Below are 14,533 nucleotides of genomic sequence, written 5' to 3' on the forward strand. Positions count from 1 at the left end.
TAACATTTTAAAAAAGAACATGATAACATGAAGAACTAGGTGTAAACAAAGTCTAACAATATGTTAAATAACATCTGGAGGCCTTTAGATAAACTAAACATGCAGTTAATTCACCAGAAAACTCATCAAGCGTGCAATGAGATTCCTTGAATTAGAGATTACATGAATAAAAGGGGATGGTAAAACCAAACAAAGCCTACATCTTAGCTGGGAGAAACTAATTATAATATAACGAATGCTGGGTGGATAATTTATTTAATTTTAACTTTACTAAGGTATAATGAGGTACTGGTACTATAACTACTAGCTGACAAAAGAACATTAAAAAAAGAGTGGATGAAGTTGAGCAACATTTCGAACATCAAACAAAGACCTCTAATATTTAAGTAGTGTAGCAAAGTATGGAATTAGCTTGTTTTTAATAGCTATAGGTGAATATGACAAAGAATGTGTTAGTGACAGCAACAGCAAGGGATATTTACGTTTTGTTGCCAATGTCTGAGAGCTTGGAGCTGGAGGGTGGTTCCGTATTGCCAAACATAGTTCTCCACTCTTCGTTCATCATCACACTGAGGTTAGTGTAGTCATCTACCCCTCGCCTACGCACACAACCACTCCATAGCTCAGACGGATTGGTAATGGTATTTACACTAATTTAAAATGGCCATTTAAACATGTTCACCTCATTTTTAACTACCTTCAATTAATCTAGTCTGCAGTTATGCTCTTGAGTAAGGATGAAATATAAATGCTTTTTAGGTCTTTTTTATGCTATTGGTATTTTTACGATTTTTGTAAGGGAACAGTAAACAAACCCAGTCTTGTTACTATGCGAAATAAACCATTTGTTAGAAAGCATAATTTATTGTTAGCCCAATGACAAATGGCATCTAGATCCAGAATCGATCCCCCACTTGGAATCAAACCAGCTGCTTTCAGATTATTAAGACGAGCACTCCACTCGCCATCCAGACAATTTATAACTTGTATGAATTATTAACTTTTATACAGTAACAATAACATTTTTAATTGAATTTTGGAATGTAATTAGTTTTACCTTGAAATAGTAACAGAGTTGTCGGACTTGGGCTGATCAGAGCGACTGAGAGGAATGGCCTGACACGCTACTGTGTTCCTGTGGCTGCTCAGGTCAATCTGTAAATAACAATTAAGAATTGACAGATATTTACTGAATCCTAGTGTGTATTACAGACAAAATATTTTTAAGGGGAATCCTTAAAAACTAAGTTCACTGAAACAGGTTGTATTCACCTGATATCCATTTTATGGGATTAAATTATAACTTCAATGTCAAGAATTTCTGACGAGTCTGATCACTACTTTCAGATTTCAGAACAGAAAGTTTTTTTTAGTTCCGAATTGATATTTAATCTTTCGGATTTCAGGGGAAAAATGTTATTCTATACTTACAGAAAAGTAGATAATTCAAAACAAAATACGGATAGATTCGAATGCTGCGGGGGGGGGGGGGGGAGGACGAAGTCGAGAATCATCTTTAAGTTATGGTGATAATAATTACAAAATAAGATTTTTTTTACCATCCTAATTGTGTTTACGTCATAATATTCAGGCTCTGTCGATATAATAGTATACTTAAGGGTGTAGCATAGAGCACAAGGGCCTAGATTTTTTAGGATTTTTTGAGAGGATAGCAGGCTTACCTAAATGGGAAAGAGTCCAAACTGACACAGTCCAACTGTTCCTGTGCCAGTTTCGACTCTTTCCCATTCAGGTAAGCCTGCTATCCTCTTAAAAAAATCCTAATAGTATACTTAGAACTTTTAATTGAAACTAGCAGCAAAACCCGGCGTTGTCTGAGTTGAAATAAAATTCACAATAATGGTAATAAAATAGGTTTTTTGATTAGGTAATACAGTATCTTGAACTTAACTGATTCAAACGATTAATAAATGAAAGCCTTTATTTTTTAAGTATTTTAAGACCAAGACATCAAAAATAAATTATAATAATTGTTGATTCGTGATTCAGCAGCGTGTTTTAGGTACGCCCAATCTTAATAATCAATAGTTAAAATTAAAGCTGGTATTTCATTGAAAGTTTGTTCTATGACCAAAACATGTAGGAGGATGTAATTAGAACTGGTGAAATACATAATTAATTAAGAAAGAATTTGAAAACAATCTAATTGATGTTTTTTGGTCAAGTAATACAGTAGATAAACTAATGATGATGATTGATGGCAAAACCGTGCGTGCATACCTTTAATTTAAGACCAAAATTATGAAAAAACCTTTAAAAAGTTGTAATACCACAACTTATTTGTGCATTTGTTGATAGTTTGTGGCTAATCACATAAAGTGTACCAGTAACTGGACTTGGTAAGTCAGGCCTATAGGTGCATGATTTTATTTTGACCATTTGTATATTTTGTGCATGGTGTATAGTAGTATTCTAAAAGTAATTTGAATTATAAACATAATAATGAAATGTATAACTAAATTTAAAAGTTCAAAAAAGCCAATATATAATAAATTATTTTAATCCACTATAGTGGATTAAAATAATTTAGTGGATTAAAATAATTTATTATATATTGGCTTTTTTGAACTTTTAAATTTAGTTATACATTTCATTATTCATTGCCAATATCTCCATTATAAGTTATAAACGACAGGATTATTCGTTCGCACGCCGTCTACGAAGTAACATCATCGTTACAAGACTAATAAATTATGCATTCACGCCGATCGCCGATATTACGAAGGTTAGCTTGGTCTAATAGTTAGACCATTTCTACGTTTTACTTTATTTTCGTTTAACGCACGCATTCTCGTTTTACAACTATTTTCGTTTCAGAACTCGATTTTAAACCTCTGAATTTAATAACTTAAATTTCGCCGACTTGATTCTAGACCCACCAGTTCCTGCCTGCCAGTGACTAGCAGTGATTATCGTTTGGTTTGATTTAAATCAATTAGTTTCAAAATTACGATTCCTACGAATGATTATTACGTTACCTAATTAATTCACCGTTTTAATCCCCCGAGACTTGTCGTCTGAGTTCTAAACCCCGTCTTTGGCGGGCGAGAGAACCTAGTCTTGGGAGTAGGCTGATTTGAACAATCAGCCACGAATATTAATATTAAATTTATTTCAAATCATATCACGCTAAATTCTCCGTCCAATTATATTAATTAGGCCCCAACGACTCTGTAGGAATTGATTTTACGTTATATTTTGTTCTATATTGTTTACCTAGGCCTTTAGTTAATTATTTTAAAGTTCAATACGGGTATTTATGTCAAATTGGCTTATGATTGGATACTCGTCGGCTCTACAGAGTCATTCTAAAAGTTAGGCAAAATTCTTCAAAACACTTTTACGAAGGCTGGGATGATCTAGCTCCAACTGGGAATCTGCAGGATTTCCTGAGCGCTTCTCGAGCTCTGAGCCTTCGATCAAATTTTAATAAATTGATCAGTCAAAGCCGTGACAACTTCGTATCGACCCCCAGATTTTTCTCGGCTCCTTCTGAGCACTCCGGGGAAGAAATTTGAGTGTGGCTGGTTCTAGGGGTAGGCCTAGCCTGACCTAGGTGAATACCAGTTTATTCCCCCCCTAGAATTTTGCGTCACAAATTATTTTATGACAATATTCCTAAACACCTGCATTTATGTGGAAAAATGGTCGGCATTCCTAGAAGCAACACCACATGTAGGCCTGGCAAACCTCAAATAAAATTGTTTCACCCCCTTGAGGCACTCAAAGGGTTAAATGTATATAAAATGTAATTTAGGTTATGTTATTTGCTTAATAGTTGTTAACTAACGTTCCGGATACATGGCTGTGATTGGTGTAGAAACGCCAACTGTGAAATAAGCTGATTTAGCGAGGGGGAATGATTCATTCCCTCTCTAGAGCGGTAATGATCCATTCCCTCTCTAGAGCGGTAATGATCCATTCCCTCTCTAGAGCGGTAATGAGCTATTTTGTGTACTGTTTACAGGTATGGCTATGTGATCATTTCCATGCAGTGGTAGGGAATAGTTATTTGTGTAACTAGTGTAAGTGGCACTTCCAAACAGTCTTCCAAACACTATTCAACACGATTTAGGTAAGGTTAAATCCAAGCGTTGAAAGAAATGGGAAACACTGCACCAGCTAATCGTAGTCGTAGTATCTTTAAGTGTTGCCAACTTATTATCAAGCGTACACATATTACGTGCCTAATAAAAGCACATTGTTTTGTGTTGTTTGGTTGGAATACTGGAGTGCGGGGAAAAAATGAGTGGGACAAAAGTAAGTAAATGAAGCAGTTAGCTACTTGGCGTACTATAACCGGTGCAAGGAAGGCCACTTTGTCAGGTAAATGTAAAAAAAAAAATGTTTCTATCACCTTTGACTCTCTCGGTGGACTGGTTTCCATGCTGTTTGTATATTTGTGGATCTTGAGCAAGTGTTTGGCCATGGACAGCAGCTGGTCCTCGACTTGCTCCGTCATTCCTTCAGAGGTCAGACGACTGAACAGCTGCAACCAGCAAATATATATGATGCGTAAAACATGTTATAGTATAGTTAACACTGCAGACAAACAACTGTTTTTCTGATAAAACTAAAAAAACACTAATTTAAATATTGTGTTACTTTATAAGGTATTCAAATTGATATAATTGGGAGTCATCAAATGACAATAGACAAACATAAGCTTACAGAATTTCTTTTCTAATATTAAGTTTGAATAGAAAGGGCTTATTGCCTGAGAATTAAGGAGACAAAGGATAGGATAAGCAGGCTTACCTTTAGAAATGTAGGCATCCCACTTCTGCACATTGCTATCAGAAGTGGGATGCATTTATAAAGGTAAACCTGCTTATTGTCTCCTTATTTTTTTAATATTAAGATTTTATTTTAGAGTATTTTATATTTTTACTGATTAATATCTTCTGAGCTTGTAAGCACATGTAGTTATTTCGAGTTTTGGGCAAAACAAACCATTATCTTTTTGTATGCCATCATTCTTTTATACAATTTAAGAAGTATTTAAAGTAAACACTACAAGCCTTTTCTTCAAAAAATTATAAAATTTCTTCCGACAAACAACATGATGTGTGCTACTGCTAATGGCAAAAAAATTATTATTTCTTTATATTTCCAAAATTTTGAGAGGAATATGAAATTGTTCCCAGTCTAATATAAAAACAGAACACCCACCCATCCTAACTTTATTGTGTGTTACCAGCAAAAACAACCTAATAATTTAATGAACTAAAAGAAGAATGAAAGTTTTCTATTGAAATCGTTGGTTACAAATCATCTTAGAAGAAATAGTTAAGAGTAACCTTACTGTTCGAATGGCGTTGTTCTGCTTTGAGGAGAGGGAGGGTAGTGTGGGATGGGAGCTGAGTTTGCGGGCCTTCTGTCGCTCAGCCAGGGTTTGTAAGAACAGATCAACATCTTGGCAGTGAATAACAACATCGTATACCAGTCTAGGCACTGGTGGCTGGAGAGCACTCAGCACAAGCACCTGAAACGTTTCTATTACTTAACATTATTTTATAGTGAGACACTTTTAAATATCTTGGTGTAAAAACTGCTACTGTTTAACTCTGTGTAAAGTTGGAAGATGTATTGCAGTCTGTATTTTAGCTACCGGTATATATTTACTTGACAACAGACATCTAGAATCAGATTTGACTGATGATATCATTGATTTCCGCAGATCTATTTTCCAAAGTTCCTAAGATTTGAGTTTTTGTTTTGATACATTGCTAGTGTTCAGTAATCCAGTATGGTACAGAAGTCTTAACACACAAAAATAAATGAGAAACGACAGAGGATTTGTTCCAACCATCAGCGTTTTCTCAGGTGGCGAATGACGATAATAACTCCCCACCGATCGCAGGAGATATCGCCAGTTTGGCAGTTCCACAAATTTAAGAGAAGTTGATAATGATTCTGTAACCACGGGAGATATTATGCTGGCATCTCGATCGCAGGAGACGATGATGATGTCACCTTGATCGGGGAAAATGTTCGTGAATGCGGGAGATGTTCACAATGGTTCCACGAACTAACTGTAACTGTTATAATTCAATGGTTCCACGAACTAACTGTAACTGTTATGATTAGGCAGAGGTGGCCGTATGTTAATGTGCCAACATTGATGATAAACCATGACCGCTGGAGATGATCAAGGTTTTACCGTGATCACATGACATGTTCATGATGGCATCATGAACAAGGGAGAAGATGACATCCCATGACCAAAGGAGGTTTTCTCGATGGCCTTGCCATCAATCGTTAACAATTAAGAAAATTCATAGTCCATTGGATGACGCATAATTTAAACACTTTTTCAGTCACACAAATTCATGCATAATTCACTCCTTTCAAGATTTTCATGGCCGTTGGAAAACCTAAGAGACTGACAGTATTATTGATAAATATCGTGTAGGTTGTTTGGACCAACTAAAGATAGTGGCAAGATGATGTCATACGAAGAATCATGAGCATTGTGAGTTGCAAGTGGATCTCAATACAAGCAATAGTGAAAAACAGCAGGTTAAGTGGCTGGGACACAAACACATAACAGATAAGGACCAGATGATAATGAGTAAAAGATAATACTGTCTTAGTTTAAAGAATGTTTTTGTATTCAAATAAAATCTACTATAGTTTGTTCACAAAATTAATCGGGTTTGAGGGGAAGTTCCCCACCACTTTTTTTGGTTAATGTATGTTTCAGCTGATTGACAATTTGACACACATTAGCAGTTGAGCATTATTTTAAGGTAGAATCAAGTGGAGGGGATAGCTTTCCTCCCTAAATTATGTGAACGGAGTATGACTACTATGGTATGAATTGACTGACCTCTTTATCCAGTTGAATAACTTGGGTTTTAAGGAATGGCTGGATCATTGACATCACTTTACACTGGACATCCACGATGTTTAATGTCTTAGCGAGTGCTTTGATGAAACCAACGATTGCCTGAAACAAACCACTATAAATTATTCTAGGAGATATAGATAAGAAGGCCACAGCCCCATGTTTTAAAGTATTTTTACCTAATAGTTTTCCCGTAGGCAAAGGATGTTATCAGACTAGTCAGTACTTCAACTAAATATCATCAATAGGCTACTTGCTATCCCAAGTCATCTCTGAATAAAGTTGTAACAAATATTTTTAATTTAAGTAAAGTTGAATGAAAAAGTCAACCTGGTTATTTTACGATGTCAGTATAAGAGATTAGAGAATCTTTCTTTACTAAAGTCCAGTTATCTTGTGTACTAAAAAATTTATTTAACTCAGCTGAACACAATCAACACAAGATTGTATTCTAGACGAAAAAGTACTTAGTTGCAAAATTCTGATGGTTAAAATTGATCTTGTGAGTTATGTAAGAGTATTTTAATCTTACAGTGTAGACAGAGAATATTGACCTGTCTGATCCACAGGCTAGGATGTACTAAGAAGCAGGCAGTCTCTGCCAACAGATCGTACAATGTAGGCTTGTGTAACAGACTCAGCTCAGTCAGGGCTGACATGGTGTTGATGGCTTCTCTTACAACAAACTCCTCAGGATCAGTTAGTCCCTAGAACATTAGAACAATCAGCACGTTCCCAATGACTTGAAGAGTGTGCAGTCTGACAATTTAATTTGAACAAAACCATTTGGAAGGTCAATTGTATGGATTCTCTTGAGTCTACAAGTTTCTTCACTACAGTAGAACCCCTCATATCCGACCATGACGGGATCGGGCCATGGTCGGAAAGGCCAAAAGGTCGGATATCGGGAGGAGCATAACCTATAGTCTTTGCGACATCGGTGATCGTCTCCTGCAGCCGTGGCAACAGCCGTGAGCATAGCTTGCAGCCTCCGGACCTTTGGTAATCGTCTCCCACGATGGCAGCAACACCCGTTATCGGCAGCAGTGTTGATTGTCTGCTGCGATCGGCCTTTCAGTTAACCGTTCCCGCTCGGCGTTATAGCCCCAGACAGGAAACAAGTAAACGGTTAGATATCCCGAGGAGTCGGTTATTCCGAGGTAGGATATTTATACTGTATTCTCAAGAGGGTTTACAGCCAGGAAACCGTATTTGATATTTATCTCTAAGTTATTAGATTTCTTTTCTTATCCTCCTGATTTATTAATTTTTGTTATTTATTCTCTCAATGTTCAAGGCAACACATTCAATTAACACTGTATAAGCCTTATAAAAGGTTTGGCATTTCTTGATTAAACATTGGTCTTTGCATTTTATCGTTTTGTTTTTTTTTATTTAGAGAATGTCATTACATCCTAAAATGACATGACACTTGTCAATATAGTATTTAAAGCTAAATATTAAATAGTACAATTAAAAATCCAAACAAATATTTTAATATTCAACCCTTCCAATTTCCACTTAAAAAAGTATTTTAAAATGAAAATGTTTTGGTCAGCATGTTTTGAAGGAGTTTGAAGAAGTCTTTCCGTGACCGCAGGAGGCGATGATAACGTCTAGACATCCGCGGGCGATGATCAGAATTTTGCCGCGATCGCGCATGATGACGATGACGTTTCCGGATCGTGGGAGATGATAATGTCTACATGATCACAAGAGAAGTTCATGATTTTGCCGCGATCGCGCAAAACGACGATGACATTTCCGTGACAACGGGAGTGGATGATGAGGTTTACACAGCCGCCGGAGATGATTAGATTTGTGCCGCGATCATGGAAGACAACGATGATGTCTATACGGCCGCGGGAGATGTTCATGATTTTGCCGCAATCGCACGTGACGACGATGACGTTTCAGAGACCGTGGGAGTGGATGATGATGTCTACACGGCCGCGGGAGATAATCAGAATTTGGCCGCTATCACAGTAGACCTCACCCGTCAAAAGACGCCGGAATACTGGAGTGCCGGAGTGCTGCAGTGCCGGATTAGAGAGGGTCTACTGTACCTGTTGCAGAAGAGGAGAGAGAATTGGTGAGCAGTGTACTCCTATGTAGGTAGCTACTCCAACGATGCACTTGAAAAATGACATCCGCAGCTGCTTGTCATTCTTATCATTGAGAAAAGTGATCATATGAGAGAGCAACGTATCATTGGCTGCAACAAACAGACTATGTAACGTTGATGATCATTGATGAACGTTGATGAACGCTGACACAGTTGGAAACTGAAGCACAATATGCTTTAGTAAATTATGACACATCTTACAGGTCAGATCTTACAGGTCTTGGGCCAGAACTGAACCAAGAAAAATTAACTAGGCCTATTACATTTTCATACTTTAGAAACCAAAGTTATTTAAAATCGAGATCAACTTTTATAGGGATTATCTATTGCATAATAAATAAATGCAAGAAAGTTAAGGCTACGCGTGGACTTTTATAAAACCGCAAGAAAAAGTTAGTCCACTTGTCAATCCCATAAAAGCAACCGTTATCAGAAAAATCAGAAGGGTTGCTAGGAAATTTCAAGTACAAACTTTGTTTGGGACACAAAACACACTTAGGCAGAGTCTCCTCAAAACAATACCTTGTGTCATTTTCACAATACTTTTGAAGAGTCTTTTCCCTTAAAGTTTTACAACAACAAAAATAAGAATCAAAAGAAGTCTTGGGTAACAAAGGGTATTCAAATATCTAGTATAAATAAACGAGAACTAAGTAAACTGGCAAAAAAATCAAACGACGGACTCTTTAAGGATTATGTTAGAAAGTATAAAACAATTTTCAAGAAAGTTTGTAATCAATCTAAAAGGATGTGCAATGCTAAATTCATAAACAAATCAGAAAATGTGAGCAAGGCTGCGTGGTGTGTTGTTAAATCAGAGCTAGGTTGTAAAAAAGTCAAGAATAGTTTTCCTGATATTAAACTCTCAAATAAAACCATTAGCGGCGTAAAAGAAATAGCTGAATTCTTTAATAAAAAATTTACCAATATAACCAAGGAAATGGGAACATCACCATGTGAATTTGAGGCACTAAATATGACAAGGAACGAAGGAACTTAATGACTAGTAAACAACTATTTAATTTTGATTTTAAAGCCATTGAGCAAAAAGATGTAGTCAAAGTAATCAAATCACTTAAAAATAAAAAATCTGCGGGATGGGATGAAATTTCGGTGGATCTCATGAAAAAAGTCATAGACTCTATTTCAGAACCTCTCACAATTATTATCAACCAATCATTTCAAAACAACATATTCCCTAAACAATTTAAATATGGAGAACTCAAGCCACTTTTTAAGAAAGGTGAAAAGCATAATCCTGACAATTATAGGCCTGTATCACTTTTACCTTCTTTTTCCAAGATTTTTGAAAAAATTGCTTATAAACAAATTTATAATTTCTTGGAAACATACAATATATTTAGTAGTAAACAGTTTGGTTTTAGAAAGGGTTGCAGCACAATGACCGCTATATCCCATTTTGTTAATGAAGTGTCATGGGCCTTGGATGAGTCACAGAGTACAATGGGGGTGTTTTGTGATTTATCCAAGGCTTTTGATTGTGTCAACCATGACATTCTTTTGAAAAAACTGGAAATTTATGGATTTTCTAAGAAATCTATTTTATGGTTGAAATCTTATATAACAGGTAGATTTCAAAGAACTGTTATTTTAAAAGGAGGCTTGCAGTCAAAATCTGAATGGAGTGAAATTAGAGTAGGTGTCCCACAGGGCTCTATTTTAGGTCCTCTTCTTTTCTTAATTTATATAAACGACTTACCTGAAAATATTTCTCATAATTTAATACTGTATGCAGATGACACAACTGCTGTTGTTAAAGCTAAAACGGAGGATGATTTATGGGTGAAAGTAGAAGACGCTTTAATGGATCTTAGAAGGTGGTTTGAAATAAACGGACTAAAATTAAATCCAGAAAAAACACAACTAGTAAAATTTAATACGATACAATCCCGAAATTTCACACATAAAACAAGAACCAAAACTGCCAAATGTACAAAATTTTTAGGTTTGAATGTTGATTCAAATTTAACCTGGGCCAAGTGCATTGAAAACATATTACATAAGCTTAATTCTGCCTGTTTCCAAATGCTTTGTTTGAGAAATATTTTGGATATGAAAACATGTTTAATGATATATTATGCCTATTTTTATTCAATATTGCATTATGGGATTGAATTTTGGGGATTCTCATCAGAAATAGAAAAGATTTTTAAAGTTCAAAAAAAATACTTAAGAATAATGACATTTGCTAAACGAAAGCAATCATGTAGACCAATTTTTAAAGAACTTAATATAATGACTGTACCAAGTTTAATCATTTTTAAATCCTTATTAATGGTACAATCAAATTTTGAAAACTTATGTGCGGAGAATTTTGACCATCCATATAACACCCGTTTCAAAAAGAATTTTCAGTTTCCGATTCACCGATTAAAATTAATAGAAAAAACACCAAAATATATGGGAAAGAAATTGTTTAATAAACTGCAACCAAAATATAAAGATTTAATAAACAAAACGTCTTTTAAAAGCAGCCTTGCCTCATTTCTTGTAAACAAAATATATTATAGTATTGACGAATTTTTGAATGATGGTAATTTTTTAAATTAGCAAATATTATGTTTTATAAAATAACCCAAATAATTATTTGTAAGAATCATTGTTTATTTTTTAGTATTTTAGGTACTTATTATGATATATGATTATATTGACAATGTCACCTGTTTTTGTAGCTTATGCTATGTAATCTGTAAAACGTTTATGTGACAATAAAGATATATTTATTTATTTTATACCCAAAATAGCACTCAGGATGCTAAAAACTGTGTTTATAGAATAAATTGTAATGATTGTTCCAGGCCTTACTATGGCAAAACAAAAAGACCATTCAACACTAGAATAATATAAATAGAACACAAAGAAAACACCAAAAAAGGTTTAGTGGAAAAATCAAAAATCACTCATCATTGCTGGTCCGAAAATTATCGTATGAATTTTGAAGAGGCACAAATTGTCCATAAGGATCCTCACTGTTTCAAACGTTTAACCTCACTTAAGCCTCGTACATTAAGTTAGCAGACCAACCTATCGGTAAATCTTCGGTTGAAATCAGGCCACTATGGCTACGCATTCTGAACAATGAACTAAAGAATAGAGAATGTAATTTTTCAATAAATAGGGAAATCATGAGTTCTTCTCAAATTGCACGGTATGTTAAATCGTAGTTAAGCTCGTGATAGAAAAAAAAAACTAACATCTCCTTTTTGCAGCATCGTACATCGCTCCACCATTTTGTTGGTTTTACTTTTCCAGAGACACCACCTCCGGTTGTCTTTGTGTCCGGATTGGTTGACCATGATGCTTCAGTCTCATTGTCGAGCTGTGCGCCGTCTGCACAGCTCGATCATTGCGAGCTGTGCGATTAGTGTCCCATTGTTGTGAGCTATTTACCCTGCCCTACATCATATTTTTTATTTTCCTACATATAGATTTTTGTGTTTTGTGATTGGTTATATTATTTGGCATTTTGTATCATGACTTGACTGCTATAGAGTGCATATACTTAACTGCTACTTTCTGTAGTGTATTCCAACTTAGTTTGAGTGTTGTGTATTGTTAATTTAGTGTGATGGTTCAGTTTTTCACCTGAGATGGGAACAGATTTCAGATCCTGAAACATTGTGTATTGTATTTTACCATTGTGATGGAAAATGTCCGCAATAAACCTCTAAACAACTTAGTGACACAGAGCATAGCAGACAGGTGTATAATAAGCACACAATTGCTGTTGCAAGCGTTGGCGAACGTTGACTCAGCTTCGAGTTATTGATGGATATTTTTCCGTTCTGCTTCTACTTTATATTCGCCAAATGAACTGTGATATCTCAAAAACAATAACGTGGGAGCCTGCATATCAATAATGAGTTGAATATTCAATGCATTTTAATATACTAGTTAACCGCCCGTGCTCCACCACGGGAATATTGTCAGCAATAAAAGATATAATAATTAACAAATACTGTTTATCTTTGTATTTTATTTAGGGGCTGCTTAATTTTTTTACATGAAGTAGAACGGATAGTTGGCCTGTATAGACTATTTATGATGTTAATCAAACCGATATATTAGTTTAACCAAATGAATGTTTTAAATTGATTGGAGTTACATTTTTAAAATATACAGGGTGTTCATTTGAAAACTTTCCATATCTGTTGTGTGCAAAGGTAAGGCTTTTAACACCTGTTTGTTCTCATATCCCCCTAATTTGGACATGCCAAACCCGATAAAATTATTTTCAATTTTGAAAAATGCCTCAAAAGGGCCCAATTTGGGGGGTAGGGGTGCTTTTTGAGAAATTTTCAAATGTAAACATTGGTTGTGTGATACATCAATTTAAAGGTCTAATCACCCCAATCATTTTGGTGCAAAAAAAGTTTAATTATCTTTAACCGTATCTACAGGGTGGGTCAACACGTTTTGAAAAATTATGTTTTTCTACTGCAATTTTTAAACGGTAAGAGATAGAAAGAAAACTTAGATACGTAAAACGTTTGTTAAAAAAGGACCTTTCACGTGGTATGAATTTTTTTATACCTTGCTATTTAAGAATTTTGAGTTTTCAGCTTTCTTTTATTCTTAAAATTTGAGATTTTTTTTTAATTAGAAAATATCATGGAAAATGCACTTACTACAAGTTATCTTAAAGAGTAGCTCAAGAATAAGCTTGGAAAGAAATTTGGCGCTGTTCCGTTCAGTAGTTAGGGTAATACGGTACTTAACTTTTAAAGTCCTTTTTTGAAACGTTTTGACCCACCCTGTAGATACGGTTAAAGATAATTATACTTTTTTTGCACCAAAATGATCGGGGTGATTAGACCTTTAAATTGATGTATCACACAACCCATGTTTACATTTGAAAATTTCTCAAAAAGCACCCCTACCCAGCGAACACATAACAAAATAGAAGCGCTACTTGGAGCACAGGAGCGTGGCAGTCTTACTAGCCGGCGAAACGGACAAAGATGGCGGCGCTAGCCTACCTGTCGGGGAAATAAATATGTGCATTCGAGTTTGAGCCTAAATATCTCAGACATAAATAATACAATTTTGTTGAAACAAAAATTAAATATAAGCTGGCTTAAATACATTTTACGTGGTAGTAATAAACAAAATCCGTTTACCAGAAAAATTTATATTGTTGAAAGATCCAAAAAGTACCGGGTTTTAAGAAACTCTGCACTAACACAGAAGTTTAAAATTTAATTGTAAACAAACTACTGAGCCAATCGGCCTGCCAGTTGCGGGAGAAATTTTTGTTTACAAATATATATCTGTTTAAAAAACACCTTTGTTCGCATTATTAATCTGTCATATTGGTGTTATTTCTTGTGTCATGACAAACACGATGATATTTTGAACGAAATTTTTAGCGTTTTATTAACGATGTTAGCATACGTTTTAAAAATAAACATCAGCATAAAAACTATCGTGAGTAAAAATTTTAAAATGCATGGAACTGTTAACAATAAATCTACCAATAAGCCATACAAATTTCAGAAAGATTGGCTTGGTGGTTT

The 14,533-nt window shown here is 35.1% G+C and overlaps 1 protein-coding gene across 5 annotated transcripts in view; it reads right to left on the minus strand.

Moving 5' to 3' along the window:
- The window catches only part of LOC128983894 (phosphoinositide 3-kinase regulatory subunit 4), a 94,538-nt gene that overhangs the window by 32,446 nt on the left and 47,559 nt on the right, over positions 1-14,533 (minus strand). For 4 of the 5 annotated variants that reach the window (XM_054403147.1, XM_054403148.1, XM_054403149.1 and 1 more), the window contains 7 exons: positions 8,938-9,086; positions 7,426-7,578; positions 6,854-6,973; positions 5,327-5,506; positions 4,379-4,510; positions 1,058-1,155; positions 483-599 (listed from right to left, as the gene is read on the minus strand). In XM_054403147.1, the coding sequence (XP_054259122.1) occupies positions 483-599; positions 1,058-1,155; positions 4,379-4,510; positions 5,327-5,506; positions 6,854-6,973; positions 7,426-7,578; positions 8,938-9,086 (949 nt within the window). The remainder of the gene's footprint in view (positions 1-482; positions 600-1,057; positions 1,156-4,378; positions 4,511-5,326; positions 5,507-6,853; positions 6,974-7,425; positions 7,579-8,937; positions 9,087-14,533) is intronic. The other variant, XM_054403150.1, reaches the window with a different exon arrangement.

This window comes from Macrosteles quadrilineatus, unplaced genomic scaffold, assembly GCF_028750875.1.
Source record: "Macrosteles quadrilineatus isolate MER2022 unplaced genomic scaffold, UCM_ALF_1.0 Scaffold_2__2_contigs__length_208266976, whole genome shotgun sequence".
Lineage (NCBI taxonomy): Eukaryota > Metazoa > Arthropoda > Insecta > Hemiptera > Cicadellidae > Macrosteles > Macrosteles quadrilineatus.